The 24263-nt window shown below is 41.5% G+C and overlaps 1 protein-coding gene across 7 annotated transcripts in view; it reads right to left on the reverse strand.

The window, feature by feature from the left end:
- The window catches only part of RTN4IP1 (reticulon 4 interacting protein 1), a 76013-nt gene that overhangs the window by 24375 nt on the left and 27375 nt on the right, over positions 1 to 24263 (reverse strand). For all 7 annotated transcript variants that reach the window (XR_010134334.1, XR_010134335.1, XR_010134331.1 and 4 more), the window contains exons 6-8: positions 15912 to 16048; positions 10638 to 10821; positions 6284 to 6376 (exon numbers count right to left, since the gene is read on the reverse strand). Coding sequence is in view for 2 of the 7 variants with exons in the window: in XM_055390706.2 (XP_055246681.1) it covers positions 6284 to 6376; positions 10638 to 10821; positions 15912 to 16048 (414 nt within the window). In the remaining 5 variants the exon portion in view is untranslated. The remainder of the gene's footprint in view (positions 1 to 6283; positions 6377 to 10637; positions 10822 to 15911; positions 16049 to 24263) is intronic.

Raw genomic sequence — 24263 nt, forward strand, 5'->3', positions numbered from 1 at the left:
TGCTTGGCTGGCATCTAAGATTTTGAATATACCTGTGAACATTAAGCTCCTAACATCAGAAGGCTTACTAATTAGATGAAGAATATACATGTATAAATAAACATTCAAAAATATCTTCCTGGCCATGTGCAGTGGCTCACACCTATAATCTTAGCACTTTGGGAAGCCCAGGCAGGCAGATTGCCTGAGCTCAGGAGTTCAAGACCAGCCTGGGCAACATGGCAAAACCTTGTCTCTACAAAAAATACAAAAAATTTAGCTGGTCAGGTGCATACCTGTCCAAGAGGTAGTGCTGGATAGTGCTATACAGGGGGCTGAGGTGGGAGGATCACTTGAGCCCAGGAGGTCAAGGCTGCAGCGAGGTGAGATCACACCACTACACTCCAGCCTGGGTGACAAAGTGAGACCCTGTCTCAAAAAAAAAAAAAAAAAAAAGATCTTCCTCCCATACTTGATTTCTAGCCATCTAGTTTCCCACCTCAGGAGCAACCAAGGTTTCTAGTTGCTCTCATATCCTTTTTGAAGTATTTTATGCATTGTAGTAGGCAGAATAATGGCCCCCAAAGATGTTCACATCCTGATTCCCAAAATGTGTGAATATGGCACCTTACATGGCAAAAGGACTTTGCTGGTGTGATTAAGTTAAGGATCCTGAGATGCAGAGATTATCCTGGATTATCCAAGTGGGCCCAGTGTAATCTCAGGGTCCTTATAAGAGGAAGGCAGGAGGGTTAGAGGTCAAAGATTAACAGAAGCAGAGGTTGGAGTGAGGTAGCCACGAGTCAAGGGAGGTACAGCCTCTAGAAGCTGGAGAAGGCAAGGAAACAGATCCTCCCCTATAGCCTGCTTCCAGGAGGAATGCAGCCCTGCCCACACATTTGGACTTCTGACCAAAATCTTATTATTATAAGATAATAAATTTGTGCTGTCTTAAGCCACCACATTCATAGTAATTTGTTACTGCAATAGGAAACTAATGCATGCATATATAAGCAAATATGTATAAATATTTTCCTTCAAAACACAGTTACACAGTCCTTCTTAGCAGCAGGTATCATCTGAAGACTGCCTCACCACCACCTCCTCTAAGTCCCGCAAGATACTGAGAAATACAAGATGATAGAGTAAAATACCAAGAACTCAAACTCTAGGTAACAATGTCTGGATGATTATTTAAGCTGAAAACAATGAAGACTGTAGAAGGAACTGTCCTAAGGGTCAAGAGACCTGGGCCCTGCCTATGTGACCTTGAACACATCATTTAATTTCTTAGGGCCTCTGTCCCTTCAAATGTGACATCACAGCAGGATGAGGGATAAAGGGATGAAGATAGTAAACTAGACAAGTGCAAAGCTTTCCTCTTTCCAGTCTGTGAGTATGCTATTCAATGGCATATGCGTGACCTGAATATAATTTTTGCTATATCTCCTCCCACCAAAAAGTAAGTGCGTTAAATAGTATGAAAACAGGAACTGTTTTTTGTGCTTAGGAGAAAATGCCAATAAACTGTAGCCATGAGGCACATCAGTACCAACCCATTACGCTTAAGAGGATAATTATAAATCATTCTTTTTGAGAATGCCCAGAACAGCAGTTTGCAAACTAGTGTCCAAGAGCCCAGGGCTCCTTGGCTGTGTGGAGCAGCTGCGGGGAAAGAACATTTGTGGGGGAGGTCACTCCCTGCCACCATTTCACCAGCAGAGCAGCTCCTCCTCTGCCTATTCTGTAAACTGGAGCTTGGCCTGACTGGGTTTCAGTTAAAAAACATTTAACTACTAGTTTAAGATAAGGATCGGCAAACTTTTTCTGTAAAGGCCTAAATAGTGAATGTCTTAGGCTTTGCAGGCTTCACATGGTCTAAGTTCTTCTTCTTCTTCTTTTTTTTTTTTTTAACAAATCTTTAAAAATATAAAAACCAGCTGGGCGTGGTGGCTCACGCCTGTAATCCCAGCACTTTGGGAGGCCAAGGTGGGTGGATCACGAGGTCAAGAGATTGAGACCAGCCTGGCCAACATGGTGAAACCCTGTCTCTACTAAAAATGCAAAAAGTTAGCCGGGCGTGGTGGCGGGCACCTGTAGTCCCAGCTACTCAGGAGGCTGAGGCAGAAGAATCGCTTGAACCCAGGAGGCGGAGGTTGCAGTGAGCCGAGATAGTGCCACTACACTCCAGCATGGTGACAGAGCAAGACTACATCTCAAAAAAAAAAAAAAGTAAAAACCATTCTTGGCTCAGAGGATGTGCAAAAACAGTCCTCAGATTGAATGTGGCCCACAGGCTGTAGTTTGCCAACCACTTTATCTAAGATATAATGAAAATACTAGGTAACTTAAAATTCAAACTGAAATTGTGCCCAGATAGGATGAATATGGAGTCCTACGACATGCAATAAGGCTTCGTGATGACAGTCATTTGAAAACAATGCCTAAGACTAGATCTCCAGGAAAAACAGACTGTGAGGTCCCCATATATTTAGGAAATTTCAGCTCCTCTTCACTTTTGAGCCTGACAATAGTGAGCACATTAAAGGCAGGAAACCAAAACATTTACTGAGTGCTGCACTGGGAGAAAGCAAAGGTAGGGTTGGTGTTCATAAAGAAGGTAGAAGGACAATGCTATTAACAGATTGACAGAGAGTGCTCATTATTGTGGATATTAACTCGGTGGCTTCTCCATTTTTACTGGGGCATGCAGGGCTAACAAGCAGAATTTAGACTGTATCAGTAACACTCATTAATCCAGATTCTTTTTTTTTTTTCCTTGAGGTGGGATTGCCCTATGTTGCCCAGGCTGGTCTTGAACTCCTGGGCCCAAGCGATCCTCCCACCTCAAACTTTTAAGTAGCTGGGATCACAGGCATGAGCCACCACGCCCAGCTCAGATATTAAGATAGTTTAGGCCGGGCGCGGTGGCTCACGCCTGTAATCCCAACACTTTGGGAGGCTGAAGTGGGCGGATCATGAGGTCAGGAAATTGAAACCATCCTGGCTAACACGGTGAAACCCCATCTCTACTAAAGATACAAAAAATTAGCCGGGCGTGGTGGTGGGCACCTGTAGTCCCAGCTACGTGGGAGGCTGAGGCAGGAGAATGGTGTGAACCCGGGAGGCGGAGCTTGCAGTGAGCTGAGATCGCGCCACTGCACTCCAGCCTGGGCGACAGAGCAAGACTCTGTCTCAAAAAAAAAAAAAAAAGATAGTTTAAATCACAAGTGACCAGTAACCAGACCTTCTTCACATTCTTAAAAGCAAGTCTCTAATGAAGTAAAATGGTTCAGAGGGTAAGATAATGGGTAAGTAAAGAGAGAAGGGGCCTAGAAGGTAGGCCACAAGATAAATTCCAGACACTAAATATATATACTAGATTTTCAAAAGCTGTCTATTTTAATATCTATTAAAGGCTAAGTGCGGTGGCTCATGTCTGTAATCCCAGCACTTTGGGAGGCCAAGGCAGGTGGATCATTTGAGGTCAGGAGTTCAAGACCAGTCCAGCCAACAGGGCGAAACCCCATCTCTACTAAAAATACAAAAATTAGCCAGGTGTGGTGGTGGGCACCTGTAATCCCAGCTACTCAGGAGGCTGAGGCAGGAGAATCGCTTGTACCTGGGAGGTGGAGGTTGCAGTGAGCTGAGATCACACCACTGCACTCCAGCCTCGGCGACAGAGCAAGACTCTGTCTCAAAAAAAAAAAAAATCTATCAAAATTATAAATGCATATCTCTTTTGACTCAGCAATTCCATTTCCATGAACAGAAATGGTTATATATACAATTAGGTACTAAACATAAATATTGGGTTATCCACTGAAGGATTGTTTGCAAAAGACTGAAATTAAACAAATTATGGTACACCCATATAAATACTATGTAGCTGTTAACAAAAAAGGAATGAGAAAGCTTTTATATCCTGACATAAAACAAAGTTGAACATATGCTGTTAAAAAAAAAAAAAAGCAGGTTGCAGCACAGTATGTTATCCATTTTGTTAGGAGACAAAGAAGAGAGAGAGAGGAAAAAAATTATTTTTCCTGTTTTGATAGAGTATCTCTGGAATACCCAAGAAACTAGTAATATTGGTTGCATCTGACAAGCAGAATCTCAGTGACTGAGATATAGCAGTCAAAAGATTTCTTGAAATAACTTTTTCCATTTTTAGGGTTTTTGAACCTTATGGAAGTATTTTTTCAAAGTTCAAGTATTTTAAAAGAGTTGGCTCTGTTGTTTCACAGCTTTTCACGATCAAAAAACAACTGTAGCTTTTCTAACAGTTACCTGCTAATGAGAATCATGAAGCGCTCAGCCAAAGCTTGGAAGAATTTAAATGTCCTCCTCCAATTTAACAAATCTCTACCAACCACACAACATATAAGGAAGATCTGCTGTGTCATTCTTTCTAATTTCCCAGGATAAAAACGCAATGACCTCTCACATCCACACAGAAGCAAGGACACGACAAGAGAGCTGGCCTCATCAAGGCATCCAGTGCCACATACCAACTTCACAGTCCCAGAACCCCTCATTGCCAGAAATGACTCCCAAGCCCAAACAGCCTGTGCAGGAGAGGAGAATCAAAGCACAAGGCACATTTGCTCACTCAACCTCCTTGGAGAATACTTCAAGGACATCTTTTTTTGTTGTTGTTTATCATGTCCTATTTTAGCCATTACCAGTCATCTGCCAAATGTAATAGGTAGATATATACAAGTCACCTCTCATCTCTGTTGGGTAAACAGTAATTTCCAGGCAGAGAGAGAGTCACAATATTTTGAATACAAAAGAGCAGTGGTAAGCATGCGGACAGCCTGGAGCAGATAGCAGGACAAGCACAATCGTGGACTTCTAGAGGACAAAGACCTCTCTAATAATGGGGTTCCAACCACATGAAGCACTTACTTGATGATAATTCATTCTCTTCTTCCTAGAAATAAAATAAGCATTCCCGTGGGATGTGGGAGAACCCCACAAAGAAGGAGTTACACAGTCACAATAACACTGAGCCCCTGTCCCTATCAGAACACACCAAAACTTAGAAGTCCATGAAAAGACACATAAGCCTGGAACCCAAATATTTGGGAAATAATAACAGGCCATCCTCTTTCTTATATAGCTCCTTGGCTGTGAAAGAAGAAAAACCTTAAATACATAAAAAGCAGCCATTAGTTCCCAAAAATATTCCTTTCCAAAATCGAAACGGAAAGATGAAATATGCCAGCAAGGAGCAGGGGCCAGAAGAAGAAAGCCCACCTCCAGGGGCTCTGTCCAGGTGTCTCAGAGTGGTTCATGCAATGCTAATGCTAGCCTGCTCTAACTCCAGTCCCTGCCCACTGCAAAGCGACAAAGATAAGACAATGTATGCTGAAGTCCCAAATCAGCTTCAAGCACTAAGAATACAGCTGAAAGGTGGAGAGGGAAAAGCACAAGAGTTTTGGTTCCATTTCTGCAAGTTTGAGCATGCCCCTTTTTCTTGGCGAGTCGGCTTTTTCACCTGTAAAATGAGAATCACCCTATCTATGATCTCACACAACCCTCTAAAAGTTCTCCATCCTATAAGTCTATATAATCTCTCAATAACATAAAAAATATCAGAACCAGAATACCACCTTCTGGGTTATTCCTCTAGAGATGGGATGTCAAGGTGGTTTAGACCATGTAAAAACCCAAATAAGCAGGTGGCAGCTGAGGAGGCTTTCAATCCCCAGAATCCCTGAAAGACCTTTTGACATCCAAAAAACGATGACCAGATGATAAGCAACAGTCCCTTTCCCACAGAGTCCACGGCAGGACAGACACTAGTAGGCAGAGTACACCAGCCAGTTGTCTTCACCCAAATCCCCATCAATCCTCACTCACCCTAGCCCTGGCCACTGACTGTCTCAGATGGACTATTTATTTGCCCTTGATTTTATTATACCCACCTAGAAATCAGGAAACCTGGGGACCTGATAAAATATTAGCAGCCCAATGTAGATCACAGCTGTGCTATGATCTAACCAAGTGTCTTTGGGGGAATCCTATAACCTCCCTGGGCCCGCCTCTTCATCTACTAAACCAAGGCGGTTTGACTAGATGAGAGAAGCTCTTGTGCAGATGGAGCAGTCTGTGTCTATGCCTCCCACGGAGACAGAACCAAAGACATAGCATGTAAACTTGGCCATGTAAGGCAGCACAAGGTCAGGTGAGCAGGCTACCTCTGTAGAGTCCCCACTGACGAGGCTCAGTGGACAGGTCTACAGGAGGTGCTCTAGAAATACAAAGGCTTCCAATCCAGGTTTCCAGGTGCACGTACCTTTCCCGCGTCCACCAGTTCTGCAATATCATCTAAACATGGGCCACTGGCCATGAAAAATGCCCAGCGATAATGGACTCCTTTCCAGAAATGCTAAAAAGAAGAAAATAAAACATGTCAAATACAGAAAAACATAAAATCTGACTAAATGCAGATTTAGGGAAAAACATTTTCTGGATGACTACAACAAACTGATTTCTCATTTCATGCTGACAAAATGTGTGCACAGCACCTTGGCACAATGACTGACAGAGAATGGATGCTCCATAAATGTTTAATAAATAAATAACTGAACAAAGACATATCCATGTCACTCAGGCTCCTTCTCTAAACTATGACTGAAGAACAAGTAAGCACAGGAAAGCTTTCCTTAAAATGATCGTCTAAATGGTTTTCCACAGTGGGTTTCCTCCCCATGAGGAATCGGGCTGAGACCTCTAGGCTTTCCCTACTAAGGTTTGAATAAAGCCCAGAGGCACTAGAAAAGAGGTTTTCACCAAATTCAAAAATGTTTTGGGGACAATAAGGCACCAAAATATGATCTTAGACAAGAAGCCCAATCACAATTTTTTTTTCTGGCTCTGACAGGAATAAAGTGGCTTTAAAGGGAAAACAAAGTGCAAAGTTCCTTGTACATCACGGCTGAATCTTTCCCTATGGTTATGGCAAATACAAAGCCATCTCATCTATTACAGGGCAATACCCTCCAAATGAAGATGAGTAAAAATCTTACACCAAGAGGGTTCATGACCACTCTACTGCCACTTATAAATGTTATTCTTTGTTTATTTAATTGAGAAAGGGTCTTGCTATGTTGCCCAGGTTGGTTTTGAACTCCTGGTCTCAAGCAATCCTCTCACCTCAGCCTCCCAAAGTGCTAGGATTACAGGCGTGAGCCACTGTGCCTGGCTGTAATTGTTATTCTTTATGTCAAAGGTAGGGCAGGCCATTATGGAAACAGCAAATGATCTGAGGTTCTCCATGATACCTCAATGACCTGCCCAACCAAACCTTCATCAGATGGGAGCAATGTGAGGTAGCAGAGGGTCAGCCAGTACCACAGTGCTGCCCTCTCCACAACTACCCACAACTGCGAGGTGAGCTCAGACTTCTTTGCCATTGAGCTTACACTCAGTGTGATATAAGCTACTACCATGGCGTGAGGCTGAAAAATGCAATGGAAACCCCCTACAACAGCACTTACTAGCTGCATTATTTTTGTTTTGTTGTTTTTTTTAGTTATGTTACTTTTGTCAGGCTACCTCTTTCAGCCCATTTCCTGTAGAATGGTGGTACCACCACCTAGCTTGCAGGATTGTTGGAAGGATTAAATGAGAATGTATACAAAATGCCTCACACATAGAAAGTATTCTATCAGTACTTGTCCAGTGCTGAAAGTGAAACTTATTGAGGAAAGACTGAGACAATACCAATTCAGTTTAAGAATGTGGAAAGAAAGAAAAAACTAAGCAGTTGCCTAGGCAAAGCTTCCCACTGGGTGTGCCAGGATGGCTTACTGGGTGAGTGACCCTATAGATTATCATCTAACCCAGAAAACCTGTGAGAGTTAAAGGATTCATCATTAATAATTACCCTAGGACTACAGATATAAAGAGAGTCAAGCTTACTCTAGAATTGGTGTGATGAGATATTGACTCCCCTTAGCCCTCAGCATAGCCAGGCAAAGCCAGGGCTGGTAGAAGTCTCCAGATAGGCTGGTCTTGGAGGAGCAGGGCTTGGTTTGTTCATCTCTATTACCCAAGGCAGCCTCTACATGCTGTTCAAATACTATCATTTTCTATGTCTGTCATGGCATGAAAGATGTTGAGATGCACTGGTTTATGCAACTAACTTAAAAAGAAGAGGCCAGGCACACCGACTCACACCTATAATCCCAACACTTTGGGAGACCGGGGTGGGAGGATTGCTTGAGGCCAGGAGTTCAAGAGTAGCCTAGGCAACATAGCAAGACTCTGTCTCTACAAAACAAGAAAAAGAAAAAAGCTGTTTGAAGAATTATGTGGCTAAATGCCAGAAGCACTGAGAATGTCCCAAGCTTACTGTGGATCCAGTTAATGACAATCACAGAAGATCTGTTCAAATACTTTTCCCTAAGGTCTGGCTTCATAGACTGCAATTAAAACATTCTGGTAATTGTTTAGGGTATTCAAGAAGCAACAGAAATGGTCACAACTGCCACATCTGTAACTCTTCACAGCATGTGGCTCTGTAAAGTGAAACTTTTGGTCTGTAATAGCAGAATTTTTATATTCTGCTACAAGAGGTCTGTGTTTTTCCCCCCCTACCCAGGCCACTATAGGAGAGAAAGTAAATCAAAGCAGGTAGGAGAGTCAGAAGCATGACAATGAGGCTTTAACTACGTGCACAATCAGAAAGACATTGAAAACTACTTAAAAGGTTTTTACATGAGATTACCACTATCATCTTTCAAGTAGGAGGAAAAGAGAATGAAGAGAGCTGTGCCTGTTTTACTCTCCGAGGACAACTCTGAAGGTTAACTTGTAAGAGGTCTCACTGGAGTACAAACTGAAATCTTACAGAAAACTTAAACTTACATTTTAAAGCACTGGAAAATCTGGGTTTTGTGAAAGAGAAAGAAGAGACAAAGGACAGCTAAGAGGCCTTTCTCCACAAAGTACCCTGTGGACACTGTTTCTGGCTACTGTCTGAATCAAATGAAAAGAAAGAACACCACAGTGCAGGGCTTGGTTTGTTCATTTCTATTACCTATAATATTTCATAAGAATTGAGTCGTGGTCTCCTCCACCATAGCTCTTTGTTATGACCTCTAAGTACTTAGTACACAGAATTCAAGAGACCAAAGTCCTAAGTTTCATCCCCATAAAAGGTCCCAAATTAATATCTGGAATAAATAAAATGCTAAAGATAATTATCAAGCCAGTCATCTCACAAACGTGGGTCAGCGTTGGTCGGACTGACACAGCGACTCACAGCCTTTTTACCACTGAGGAACTTTCTACTGCCTTGTTCCAGAGTCTCAAGTATTTTGCTTAATTTAAAAAAATAGAATTTGTTTTTTTTTTTTTGAGACAAGGTCTTCCTCTGTTGCCCAGGCTGGAGTACAGTGGCACGATCACGGCTCACACCCTCTGTCTCCCAGACTCAAACCATCCTCTGGCCTCAGCCTCCTGAGCAGCTGAACTACAGGTATACACCAACATACCTGGCAAATTTTTTTATTGTTTTGTAGAGATAAGCTCTCACTGTGTTGCCCAGGCTGGTTTCAAACTTCTCAGACTTAAGCAATCCTCCCATCTCCACCTCCCAAAATGATGGGATTACAGGCATAAGACACCGTGCCCAGCCTATCTTTATTTTTTCTATCATGTATTCCATTTTAACATCAATTCATATTTTAAACCAATGATCTATAATTACCACCCGTTTATCCCATGCAATTATAAAAGCCTCTGTCCCCACTGTGATGACAACAGGCTACGAGGTAAAGTAGAAAGCAGACGCTCAAGCTCTGCTATTAGTCTTGTAACTGAGGCTCATCTGCCCTAGTCTCCAAGGCCCATCACTCACCGATGTGTGCAATTTGGGTGAGATGTATTCAGTTTTGAGCTTCATATAGCCCTGGTAAAAGTGGCCCTGTTTCAGAGTCAGGCTGACTAACCAAGTCCCAGAAACTCCCATCATGCCATTAATAGCTGGAGTTTCAAATTTACACGGAATACGCAGTGTTAGAACAAGTTGATACAATCCCAGCAAAGGCATGAGTGGAGGCTTACTCAAGTAAAAGTACAACTTGTTTTACTCATAGACCTCTAAATGTCTGAAAGCCCCAGTCTGGGAATCACTGGTCTATCCCAATATAATGAAAACAGCGGCTGTAAGTTTTCATCTTTATATACAAGAGACTTTAAGTGTTAAGACATGAAACAGAGAGAGGGTCATCAGGTAGAGAGAAGAAGGAAGCACAGACAGTACATCAGATGTAATCAAGAGAGGCAATAAGTAATAATAAAGGCAACATTTAATAAGGGCTTTTTATGTACTAGGCATTATGCCATGTCTCCATATGGACTACTTCATTTGATCCTTACAACAATGCGGTAAGGTAGATCTATTAACAGCCTCATTTTACAGGGGAAGACATCGGGGCTTAGAGACATTCAGTAACTTGCACAGGGTTACACAGCTACTAAGTAGAGGTCAGATTTTGAAGCCAGTCACTGTGACTGCAGAGTCCATGCTTGCAGCCACTGTGCTATGCGGCCTCCAAGAGAAGAGAAACTGGCTAGGTGGCAAACCAATTTCTAGCAGCAGGAGGCTGCCTGCAGTCACCAACCAAGACCCTTCTTCCTACCTTTAATGCCTTCGAACCTACAGTGACTCCTGTCTGCAACATGCCATCTGCTATGCCCAATCGGTCCATGTTCAGGAGGAAAGGAGTCACCAAAGTCACATAGGTGGCTCCTGACCATTTCTTGAGAAAATCTGGAGCCCATGTTTCAGTGGATCCGCCAACATTATCAAGGATAAAATCAAACCTGGAGAGGAAGAACCAAATCAAAACATGGTTGTCAGGCTTTACACTGGACTCTGATCCTCCTTCCCTTCCAGTACCAGTTGGCTTAGGGTTTATTTCAGTGACAAATCTTAAACTGTGCTGCACCTCGCCATCCTGCAGAGGGGTGGCTGCTTTGATGGAGACGGAAGGACATACTCATTCACTGGATCTATGACTTTTTTCCAAGGTAAGTTGAATGTGACTAATTTTTGTCATAAAATCATTTCATTTTCTAGTACTTTAGAATGGCTTCAGCAAGTAGTTCTGAAAAGAGAGTGGTTTTGGCTCACTACAATGCATAGAATAGCCCCTCACAGCTAAAAAATTTTCCAGCCCAAAATGTCGATAGTTGAGAAACTAAGGTTGCCAAGGTTGAGAAAGTCTGACTTAATTAAGCTTTGTAAAAAACTGCAAAGCTTTCCATTCGCTATAAAGTATTCTTTAGTGCACATGGATACTTGAAAGTAAAGTATGAGATTTTCACCTATAAGAATGATTTGCTTTTATTCTCTTTACAGTCAGAAATGCTCATGGAAGCATCCTCTTCACCTTCTGGAATTTTCTATCATTTGGTTTCAGGTATAGCATCAGGACAATGCAAAAGGAGAAATGAACAGCCTGTTCTAACATGCCAAAAAAATTCAGTCATAATGGAATCCACAGAAACTGACAGATATTCAACATCTTACATCTAAACTAAAACTTCTGTAATCACTATATTCTATTGAAAAGGGATAAAAATAAGCTTTGAAATAATTTTGAAAACAAAGATCTATATAGAGAATACATGCAAATAAACTGAGCAAATCAGTTGATGAATTCCTCTTTGGTAAATCTTTTCTCCCAAATTCATCTGGATGATGTCAAACATTAAAGTTCCTAAAACCGCTTTGGCCAACTTTGTGGATCTTGAGTATTTTATAGAACTAAAATAAAGAAGGGCAAGGCCGGTGCAGTGGCTCATGCCTGTAATCCCAGGACTTTGGGAGGCCGAGGCGGGTGGATCACCTGAGATCAGGAGTTCGAGACCAGCCTGACCAACATGGAGAAACCCTGTCTCTATTAAAACTGCAAAATTAGCCAGATGTGGTGGCACATGCCTGTAATCCCATCTACTCAAGAGGCTGAGGCAGGAGAATCGCTTGAACCCGGGAGGCAGAGGTTGTGGTGAGCCGAGGTCATGCCATTGCACTCCAGCCTGGGCAGCAAGAGCAAAACTCAGAAGAAGAAGAGGAAGAAGAGGAAGAAGAGGAAGAAGAAGAAGAAGAGGAAGAGGAAGAGGAAGGAGGAGGAAGAGGAAGAAGAAGAAGGAGGAGGAGGCAGCGGAGGAGGAGGAGGGAGGAGGAGGAGGGAGGAGGAGGAGGAGGAGGAGGGAGGAGGAGGAGGAGGGGGGAGGAGGGAGGAGGGAGGAGGGGGGAGGAGGAGGAGGAGGAGGGAGGAGGGAGGAGGAGGGAGGAGGGAGGAGGAGGAGGGAGGAGGAGGGAGGAGGGAGGAGGAGGGAGGAGGGAGGAGGAGGGAGGAGGGAGGAGGGGGGAGGAGGGAGGAGGGAGGAGGAGGGAGGAGGGAGGAGGAGGAGGGAGGAGGAGGAGGAGGGAGGAGGAGGAGGCAGGAGGAGGAGGAGGAGGCAGGAGGAGGAGGAGGAGGGAGGAGGAGGAGGAGGGAGGAGGAGGAGGAGGGAGGAGGAGGAGGAGGAGGGAGGAGAAGGAGGGAGGGGGAGGAGGGGGGAGAAGAAGGAGAAGAAGGAGAAGAAGGAGAAGAGGAAAAAGAGGAAGAAGAGGAAGAGGAAGGAGGAGAAGAAGAGGAAGAGGAAGAAGAGGAAGAGGAAGGAGGAGAAGGAGGAAGAGGAGAAGAGGAAGAAGAGGAAGAGGAAGAAGAGGAAGAGGACGAAGAGGAAGAGGAAGAAGAGGAAGAGGAAGGAGGAGAAGGAGGAGGAGGAGAAGAAGGAGGAGAAGAAGGAGGAGGAGAAGGAGAAGAAGAAGGAGAAGAAGAAGAAGAAGAGGAGGAGGAGGAAGAGGAAGAAGAGGAAGAGGAAGGAGGAGAAGAAGAGGAAGGAGGAGAAGAAGAGGAAGAAGAAGAGGAAGAGGAAGAAGAGGAAGAGGAGGAAGAAGAGGAAGAGGAAGAAGAGGAAGAGGAAGGAGGAGAAGGAGGAGGAGGAGAAGGAGGAGAAGAAGGAGGAGGAGAAGGAGAAGAAGAAGGAGAAGAAGAAGAAGAAGAGGAGGAGGAGGAAGAGGAAGAAGAGGAAGAGGAAGAAGAAGAAGAAAAAAGGCAATTAAAATCTAAGGATATGAAATGCAGGAGCATGATGACCTTAATAGATGACCATTCTTTTCACTAAAAAAATGTCTACTTCATTTCCAAGTTTTGAATGAACAAATCTGAGGATACTTAACTTAAAGAAAACTTAAGGGCAGCCTGGTATTATAGAACAGGCATTGTCTGAGAAAGAAATCTGGAGACCAGGTTGTGGATCCAGCTCTCCCAACAAATGACTGGTTGCATGACCTCAAGTATGCAAAAACTCATAACTCCTCTGCCCTTCACTTTCTCAACTACAGCATCATAGGGTTGGACTGAAGGATTTCAAAGCCCCTTCTTGCTATAAAACTCTAAGATTCAAATACCTAAAAAGCTGCTATTTGGAAGGAGGAACATATTTATCCTAGGTAGACTGAGAGGTCAAACTCCAGGCAGAAATTACAAAGATCAATTTTAACTAAAGCTATCAAAGAAAAGAAGTAGTAACGGCATGCATTTATAAGTCACGAAGGTCCCCCTACTAGAAAAGTACAAGCGAAAGGAGCAAGACCACTTGCCAGGAAGAGATGCCAAGGAGGGAAGCATAGCACCGGTTTGGGAGCCTAGACTGAGTGTCCTCTAGCCTTCCATCTGTCAAGTTCTCCTATTCTCTGGTGACAAATTCCAGACATGTATAAAACTTAAGGTAGGCCAGGTGCAGTGGCTCATGCCTGTAGTCCCAGCACTTTGGGAGACCAAGGAAGGCGGATCACCTGAGGCCAGGAGTTCAAGACCAGCCTGGTCAACATGGTGAAACTATCTCCACAAAAAAAAAAATTGAAAAATTAGCCGGGTGTGGTGGTGGGTGCCTGTAATCCCAGCTACTCAGGAGGCTGAGGCACAAGAATCACTTGAATCCAGGAGGCAGAGGTTGTGCCAAGATCACGCCATTGCACTCCAGCCTGGGCAACAGAGTGAGACTTCATCTCAAACAAAAACAAATACAAAAAAACAAAACAAAACCCCTTAAGGTAGATAGAGGGGAGTGGGTAGAACTTGGCCCCAGTATCATGTTGCTATTCCTAGAAGCATCAGAAGATACAAGATCGGGCTGGGCGCGGTGGCTCACGCCTGTAATCCCAGCACTTTGCAAGGCCGAGACAGGTGGATCACGGGGTCAGGAGTTCGAGACCAGCCTGGCCAACATGGTGAAACCCCATCTCTACTAAAAATACAAAAATTAGCCAGGCGTGGTGGCGCACACCTGTAATCCCAGCTATTTGGGAGGCTGAGGCAGGAAAATCACTTGAAACTGGAAGGCAGAGGTTGCAGTGAGCCAAGATCGTGCCACTGCACTCCAGCCTGGGCGACAGAGTGAGAATCCATCTCAAAAAAAAAAAAAAAAGATACAAGATCAACCTAAACTACTGCTTTCTAGAAGCCAGATCTCAGAGACCTGTCATGTCCTCACTCTCAAGGCGCCCAAAGAGGCTTAGGCCCTGACACACAGACAAGAGGGTAGCTGACAAAATCTCTGAAAGGGACAATGTTAGTCCTTAAACATACCAGGCATGTTCCGGACATGGGAGCTTTAGGTTTGCTATTCTTTCCAGCTGGAACAATTGTTCTCCTAGATTCCCTCAATAATTAAATAAATATTATTGAGCACCTACTACATGCTACTACACTCTTCCAGCTGGAGGGATACAGCAGGGAGCAACACACAAACACACAAATCCCATTCATTTGGCGTGCTCACTAAAGCCTCCACTCAAATGTTGCTTTCTCAATGAGGCATTCTTTAACCTTGCTATTTATAACAGCCTCCTCCCTATCTATTCCCTTTCATTTTTTTTCAGAGCACCTACCACTAGAACCGCCCAAACAAGAATGTAAGCTCCATGAAAGTGGGCATTTGTCTGGTTCACCACTGTAGCTGGTGTTTGGAACCCTGCCTGGCAAGAGTAGAAGCTCTCTGAACAGTTGAAGGAATGATGAGTTGGCTGGCTGCTGCTGGGTGCACCACCAAACTACTGCTAGAAGTTGGTGGCACTGGCTGAGAAAGGCTGGGCGGTGTCAGATAAGGACTCCTTTTTTTTTCTTTTTTCTTTCTCTTTAAAAATTTACTTCTACTCAATGTGGTCAAGAGTAGTTGACTTCTGAAAACTAATCAAAAAAGGGAAAACCTTTTAAACGGAAGCAGTAAAATAGCTTTCCAAATACTCCTCATTTCTGCTCTCAGTTTCAGCTTGGTCTTGGCTGGATAAAGGTCAGATGAATAAGCTGGAGTCACAGTCAGAATCAACATGACCCAAGAGGATTCCTGAATGCATTCCTGCTTGGTACCTCAGGCCAAACCACAGCCTGGCATTCAGACACACTGGGAACATCCACAGTGCTCCCATTACCAAGATTTAGACTTATACCATTTCTCTTAAGCCTTTTTTAAGCCAAAACACGGAAAGTATGTTTTGGGCTAATCATGTATTTCATGAACTACTCTATATTCTTCCTGTGGTGACAGATGCCACAGAAGGGAACACATTTCCAATTTTGTCTTCAGGCCTCTTACAAACCAGCATGCTAACTTAAAAATTAGCAAAGACCATGTAAGCAAAATAACTTCTCAGTGCCTATCCACATGCTGTTACTGTGTTGTATTAACATCTGGAATTAAAACAGAAGCCAACCTAAGTAACTTCTAGTGACATGGAATGTTTTCATAGATCCTTCTCAAGATTCCAACATGATTGTAAAGCCACCAAGCCATCTCAGACCTGCATAATCAACTGTCCTTGTTCCCACTCCCAGTGTGAACATTGTTCTAATACATACGGTTTTAAGGATTTCAACTGCTCTTCCACACTTCCAGATTTATAATCAATTACATCGTCTGCACCAAGCTTCCTTACAAGTTCACTGGCATCTTGGGAGCAAACTGCTGTCACATGAGCATCCCATGCTTTCATTACCTGCCCCCCACCAAAAAGAAAAAAAGAATAAAAAAGGGAGAGATTAGAAAAACTGACTGCATTGAAAAAAAATCATTGGCACCATGTATACATATATCAGACTAATCTCTAGAGAACTTTAAGTACGTCATCTTAACCAGAACTATAGGAAGCCATCTGTCAGAGACTAGTAAAAATGGTCAAACTTTTGTTCAGTAAGAAAATCCCAAGAAAGAGATCTAATTTTCCCTATATGAGACAGCCAGCCACCTTATTGTCATGAAGTTATAACTAATCCACTTAGAGAGGGACTCAGTGCCTCAACAGTAACAGAAAAGACAGGAGTTGAAAGCCTCAAATTTGCCAGGTGTGGTGGCTCACGCCTGTAATCCCAGCACTTTGGGAGGCCGAGACGGGTGGATCACCTGAGGTCAGGAGTTCGAGACCAGCCTGGCCAACATGGTGAAACCCCGTCTCTACTAAAAATATAAAAAATTAGCTGGACGTGGTAGCGGGCAGGCACCTGTAATCCCAGCTACTTGGGTGGCCAAGGCAGGAGAATCGCTTGAACCCCGGAGGCAGAGGTTGCAGTGAGCCAAGATCATGCCATCGCACTCCAGCCTGGGGTAAAAGAGTGAGACTTCATCTCAAAAAAAAAAAAAAAAAGCCTCAAATTTAGCACTTTCAAGGATAGCAAAGTTAAATGGCCCCAAAATAGCATGTCTTCAGAAAAATGACTATTTAAAATGTATACAGAACATTAAAATGCCACATATCTTCATTCGCATCTCTAATAAGTGTTAACACAATATTGAATCAGAAAGTGTGTCAAAGTAATGAGCTATTAAGTAATAGGTAATATACGAAAAGGTTCTCTTAAAAAGAAGGGGAAGAAACTATAATCATTTTTTCTTAAAAACTTGGATCAGGTCCTCTCCCTTGGAGTAAGAAAACCTAAATAAATGTTACCCAGGTTTTAAAATGCAGATGCCTTATATTTTAAAATAATAAAGAATAACTAGATTTAAATTAAAAGGAGAGCTAAATTCTAATGTTATTCAGAATTAAGTATCCAGAAAGCATCCTGCTCCAAAATTGCTAAAATTCTTTTCTATAATGTTAATTTCATAGACTTAAAAGGGGGCTATTTTCAGCTAATTTGAGAATAGCCACTTGAAGTTTACTAAGAAATTTTTGTGCAGACAATTATAGATCATAAGAGATCACTTGTTTTCTCAATCTTGTCCTAAGTATCAATTTCCTGAGCTTCCTTAATATAAGATGCAAAGGCTCACTAGAATACAAGGGATCTGTGTTTGTCTGGTTCACTATTGAATCCCCACTCCATGGCACAAAAAGGTGCTTAGTAAATTTCTGTTAAATACAAAATGTAAATAAAGCGTTTTTAACTTATTCATAATCTTACCCAATTTCTCACTTTTAAAAAGCAACATTGACCAAAGACTTATATATCCTGAAAAACTGTGGAGAACTGAAATATTTAGGAGTGATATGATATACAATTTATTGTTTATGGGCTGCAAACAGAGACACTTGAGTGTAATGATACGTTGCTTTTCACAGCAAGTCCCAAATCAAATTCAAATATGTGAAGAATATAATCCAAGATGAATAGCTCATTGTGACCATCCTTTCTCTAACACCTATATTAAAAAAGAAACTATTGAGGAAAAAGAAAAGTATGTTCTAAGCACCCACATTTAATACATGTTTTTCTTTAAACAGTATTAAATCCTCAGGAAGAATCTGTCACATGTTGAAACAGGTTTTTTCCCTCAAATTTCTAGTTTTTCCTTTCCCATTTAGAGCTATTTATTATCTTTGAACATTATGAAAATGTTTTAAAAACAGTTTTACTTAATAAAAATTCTTCATGTAATATAAAACACAACTATAGAAAACACCTATAGACTGGGTGTGGTGGCTCATACCTGTAACCGCAGCACTTGGGGAGGCTGAAATGGATGGATCACTTGAGCTCAGGAGTCTGAGACCTGCCTAGGCAACAGAGTGAAACCCCGTCTCTACTAAAAATACAAAAAAGTAGCTGGGCCTGGTGACGCATGCCTGTGGTCCCAGCTACTCAGGAGGCTGAAGTGGGAGGATCGCTTGAGCCGGCGGGGGTGAGGTTGCAGTAAGCCAAGGTCGTACCACTGCACTCCAGCCTGGGTGACAGAGTGAGATTCTGTCTCAAAAAACAAAAAAAAAAAAAAAAAGAAAGAAAGAAAACAGCTATAGGGTGAACACCACCCAGATAAAGAAGCAGCACACTGGAAGCTATGCCAAAAATTCTCCTATGTGCCCCAAACCACAGAAGCCCCTCCTACCCTTTCCCAAAATAATTATTCTGATTTTTATAGTAATCACCTCCTTGCATTTCAAAAAGTTTATCACCCAACAATGCATTCTCTAGACACTATAGTCTTGTGCATTCTTAAAATGTGGTATCTTTTAAATCTCTTTTTTTATTATTTATTTTTGGGTTTTTTTGGTTTTTTATTTGAGACAGTCTCACTCTGTTGCCCAGGCTAGAGTGCAGTGGCATGATCTCGGCTCACTGCAACCTCCACCTCCCAGGTTCAAGTGATTCTCCTGCCCTCAGCATCCCGAGTAGCTGGCACTACAGGCACGTCACACCACGCCTGGCTAATTTTTGTATTTTTAGTAGAGATGGGATTTCATCAGGTTGGCCAGGCTGGTCTTGAACTCCTGAGCTCATGTGATCCACCCGCCTTGGCCTCCCAAAGTGCTGGGATTACAGGTGTGAGCCACTGTGCCCGGCCTTAAGTCTCTTTTAAATCACAGGCTCCTGTTCTATCCCTTTGCTTTCCTATAATTTATCTGTGGAAGAATCTAGGCCATTTGATCTGTGGAGTTTCCCACAGTCTGGAATTTCTAACTGCACACCCACGGGACAGTTCCACACGTTGCTCTGTCCTCTGTATTTTCTGCAACTCGGCAGATGGATCTGGAGACTAGATCTGATTCCATTTCAATCCCTTTAGCAAAACTATGGACAGTGTCTGGCAAAACTAGAGGCACATCATGTCTGCTTGAGGCTCTCTTTATTATCTTAGCAACTGTCAATGCTTAATACCTACATCTGCTTATTGGTGGTTGTGAAATAGTGATCTTCTAATTCTACTTCTTTTTATTTAAGTAGTTGGAATACTTTCTTTCTTTTTTTTTTTTTTTGGTGGGGGACAGTCTCGCTCTGTCCCAGGCTAGAGTGCAGTGGCGTGATCTCTGCCCACTGCAACCTCTGCCTCCTAGGTTCAAGCAATTCTCCTGCCTCAGCCTCCCGAGTAGCTGGGATTATAGGTGCCCACTACCACGCCCGGCTAATTCTTGTATTTTTAGTAGAGACGGGGTTTCGCCATGTTGGCCAGGCTGATCTGGAACCCTTGACCTGAGGTGATCTGCCCGCCTTGGCATCCCAAAGTGCTGAGATTACAGGCATGAGCCAACGCGTCCAGCCTGAATACTTTCACAAAATAACACTGCCCCTCATATCACTGCCCCTCACATATTATTTTGTCTGCTCAATTATACAGTTCATGTAGGAAAGGCAAGACAAATGCTTAACTGTTTTTCTTTATCAGTTTATAAGATAATAAATTGGTTCCCTATCAAATTCCAAAAGTGACCTCTTTTGAAAAAAGTATCATGAACTCATGGATTTAAATATATTTAAAATGTTTCAACCCATTGTAATGGTCATTATTATTACTGAAGCTCAAATTGTTACATCTTTGGGCATTTCTTCAAGTTAGCTCTTGAGTCTTTTGACATGACCTGACTAGTCTTTGATATCTTCCTTGCTATTTAATGTATTCCAGGTTAATTCTTTATATTTGTGCCCTAGATCTGAAATCAGCTACTTCTCTAAGAAGCCCTGCCTTGTTTTAGTGAGAAATGATATTTCAAGTGATGGCTTTACATACACACATACACAAAATATCTCTTGAGTTCATATTGATACTTCCAATTCTAATTTGAGACTACAAAATCCCAGCACTTTGGGAGGCTGATGCAGGAAGGTTGCTTGAGGCCAGGAATTTGAGACCAGCCCAGGCAACACAGCAAGACCCCATCGCTACAAAAACGTGAAAAAATTAGCTGGGCATGGTGGCATGCGCCTGTAGTTCTACCTACTCAGGAGTTTGGGGTGAGAGGATCATTGAGCCCAGGAGGTTGAGGTTGCAGTGAGCTGTGATCATGTCACTGCATCTCAGCCTGGATGACAGAGCAAGACACTGTCTCAAAAATAATGACAACTATTGCACTGTATTTACCTTGTCAGAACATATGGCTGTTCCTATACTCTCTCCTTCTAAGCCCTCATTTAGTTTTGTTCTACAGGTAACTGTGTTGAACATTTACCACTAGTCCTTAAAATGTCTTCATAGTCATTCCTAGTCAGAAGCTCATTATCTAGTAGATTCCTCAGAAAAGGATCAGAAGAACAACATTCCCCACGTTCTTGATGTTGATAACAGTCTGTATGTGTCCATGATACCTGAAGGCCTGTTTTGTTGTATAAAAGATTCTTGGCACACTCTTCCTTGAGTATCTTAAATATGTTACTCCATTTTTTTCTGCCAAAAGTGTTACTGACAAAAAGTCTCATGATAGTCTAATTTTATTTCTCTTATAAGTCACGTCATCTTTTTTCTTATATGGACACATAAGTAGCACATGTGCTATTTTGTCTAGATTTCCAAAGGATCTTATTTCTTTTTTCTTTAAAGGCCAGTAATTTCACTATAATTTTTCTCCACATTTTTATTAGTAATTTTCCTTAGTGTTGCTCAGTCTGGGTCCATGTCCTTAGAAAAGTGATGTGGCTATTCAATATGTAATTTCAAATCATTTAATTTCAGGACAGTAGGAAAGTTTCTTTAATTATTGTTTTAATATGGGTTCAATTCCCTTGCTTTGGTTTTCCCCTTCGAGGACTCCTAGTATCCATATATCAATTTTCCTTGCCTATCATCAATATTTGATACTTTCTCCTGAATCTGTTTTTATCTTTTTCTGTTTTTTTGAGATAGGTCTCACTCTGTCCAGGCTGAAGTGCAATGGTGTGATCACAGCTCACTGCAGCCTCGACCTCCTGGGCTCAAGTGATCCTCACACCTCAGCGTCTCCATAGCTGGGATTACAGGTATGAGCCACCATGCCCAGCTAATTTTTGTATTTTTTGTAGAGACGAGGTTTTGGCATGTTGCCCAGGCTGGTCCTGAATCGCTGAGCTCAAGCAATCTGCCCTCCTTGGCCTAGCAAAGTGCTGGGATTACAGGGTGAGCTGAGCCACTGTGCCCAGCCTATCTTTTTGTTTCTTTTGTAATTTGAATTTTTTTCTGCATTTTGTTTCTATTAAGGAGCATTATGTGTTGTGTTTACTTGCTACTGAGTTCCTCTTAGTTTAGTCTTCTATTACTAAATGATTTTTTCATTTAGTTTTACTTTTTTCCTGAGTTTTTCCTATTCTGATTTATTTTGTTTTTTTCACATCTTGTATTATATTTTTAATGTCTTTTAACTTGCTTTGAAATAGCAGGTGACATTTCAGGCTGTTCTGTAGGCATGTATTCTGATGTGCTTTTATTATAGGGCATGTTATTCTATACCTTATTTTCCCTTTCCTTATAATAGCTTTGTATGGGATTTAACCTTGATGCTTTTCTATTACTTTTTAATTTTATTAAAATTTTTTGTTGTGAAATATAATACAAATAAAAGCATACAGAATATAAATATACAGCTTAACAAATTATTACAAAGCAAATATTATTATAACCACTATTCAAAATTAAGAACTAGAATACCACCTGTGCCCCTAAGCCTCCCAATTAAAACCTCCTCAACTCCCTTAAAAAGTAACTACTAACTGGACCTTTAGTGTAACCCTTTTTGCTTTTTTTTTTTTTAAGAAGTTTTACTAAGTAGACACCACCCTTAAACACTACTGCTTAGTTTCACCTGTTCTTGAATGTCATTAAATGGAACCATACAGGATGTACTTTTGCATCTGATTTCTTTTACTCAACATTCAGTTGTGGTATTCATCCACTTCACTGTGTGCAATTATAGTTTTTTCATGACTGCATAATATTCCAATGTAAGAATATACCACAATTTACTTACTCATTTTACTGTTGATGGACATTTGGGTTTTTCTAGTTGGGGAATTTTAACAGGAATAGCCCTGCTCTGAAATTCTGGTACATATCTTTTGGTAAACATACTTGTAGATCTATCTATAGGTTATAATCCTAAAATAGGAATTCTTGTGTTGTCCTTTTTTTTTTTTTTTTTTTTTAGAAATTTTACAATTTATATTGACATTTAATAGATGCCAAATGGTTTTCTTAAGTGGCTGTATCAATTTATACTCTAACCAACTGTGTATGATATTTCTCTTTTCTTTTTGCCTCTCTCCCTCTTTTCCTTTCTTCTATTTATTTATGTATTCAACTCATATTTACTGAGCCTCTGGATTGGATTCTGGTTATCAAATGATGAGTTAAAAGAAGTTAAAGTGTGCATCCCAGGAATCCTCGCCTCCTTCACCTAGTTCAGTCAGCAGACAGACAGGAAGCCTCCAGCACCATCTGGGTTCTCAAAAATTCTAAGCTGGGTCTGGGGTGGTCTATAACACCCAAACCTCCCTCCTGGAAAGTAATGTGGCAGAGCCTCTGAGGCTACTCGCTGCCCCCTACTGGGGAAAAGAATCTCTCCCCTCATCCTGAGAGAGGCTTAATCAAGCTCCCTCTTCTAGGAGCCAGTCAGTTACACATCTGACCACAACAGGAGCAGTCACTGGGCCCCATCATGTTTCTGGAGGCTTGGGGAACTTTTGGTTTGTTTTGTTTTATTTGAGGTAAAATTCATATATATCACCATTTTCACAATTTTAAAGTATTTAAAGTATACAGTAGTCTCTAGTACACTCACAATGTTGTGCAACCATCACCACTAATTCCAGAATATTTTAAGTGCCCCAAGAATAAGCCTCACACTCATTAGGTAGTCATTCCCCACTCCCTTCTCCATCTACCCCCAGCCCCTGACAACCACTAATCTGCTTTCTCTCTCTGTGGATTTGCCTATTCTAAACATACGATATAAATGGAATCATACAATATGTAGGACCTTTTGTTTCTGGATTTTTCTCACTTAGCATGTTTTGAAGATTCAACCATGCTGTATCATCATCAATATTTTATTCCTTTTTATGGCTGATATATAATATAGACATATAATATTCCATTATATGTCTATACCACATTTTGTTTATCCATTCATCAATTGATAGTTATTTCCACTTTTTTTACTATTATGAATAATACTGCTATGAATATTCATGAATAAGATTAGGCTTAAATGTATGTTTTCATTTCTCTTGGGTATATACCTAAGAATGGAATTGCTGGGTCATATGGTAATTCTATGTTTAACATTTTGAGGACCCAACAAACTCTCCCACAATGTCTGCACCATTTTAACTTCCCACCAGCAATGTATGAGTGTTCTAATTTATTTACAACTTTGCTAACATTTTTTATTTTCTGTGTTTGCTTTTTATTGTAAGACACAGTATCTCACTGTGGTTTGGATTTGCATTTCTCTAATAAATAAAGATATTGACCATCCTTACATGGACTTACTGGCCACTTGTATATATTCTTTGGAGAAATGTCAATTCAAGTTCTTTGCTAATTAAATACTGTGCTGTCTTTTTGTTGTTGAGTTATAAGAGTTCTTTATATATTCTGGATACCAGACTCTTACCAGATAAATGATATGCAAATATTTTCTTCCATTCTGTGGGTTGTCTTTTCACTTTCTTGATAGTGCCCTTTGACATACAAAAGTTTTTTAATTTTGATGAATTTTTTTCTTTGGTTGCTTGTGCTTTGGGTGTCATATCTAAAAATCTGTTGCCAAATCTACAATCATGAAGATTTTGTCTTATGTTTCCTTCCAAGACTTTTTTTTTCCCTTTCCCTGCCTACTCTTCGAAGAGTTTTACAGTTTTAGTTCTTATGTTTAGATCTTTGATCCATTTTGAGTTTTTTGTTTTTGTTTTTGTTTCTTGAGACAGAGTTTCACTCATCACCCAGGCTGGAGTGCAGTGGCATGATCTAGGCTCACTGAAACCTCTGCCTTCCAGGTTCAAGCAATTCTCCTGCCTCAGCCTCCTGAGTAA

The sequence above is a fragment of the Gorilla gorilla genome, chromosome 5 (genome assembly GCF_029281585.2).
Source record: "Gorilla gorilla gorilla isolate KB3781 chromosome 5, NHGRI_mGorGor1-v2.1_pri, whole genome shotgun sequence".
NCBI classification, from domain to species: domain Eukaryota; kingdom Metazoa; phylum Chordata; class Mammalia; order Primates; family Hominidae; genus Gorilla; species Gorilla gorilla.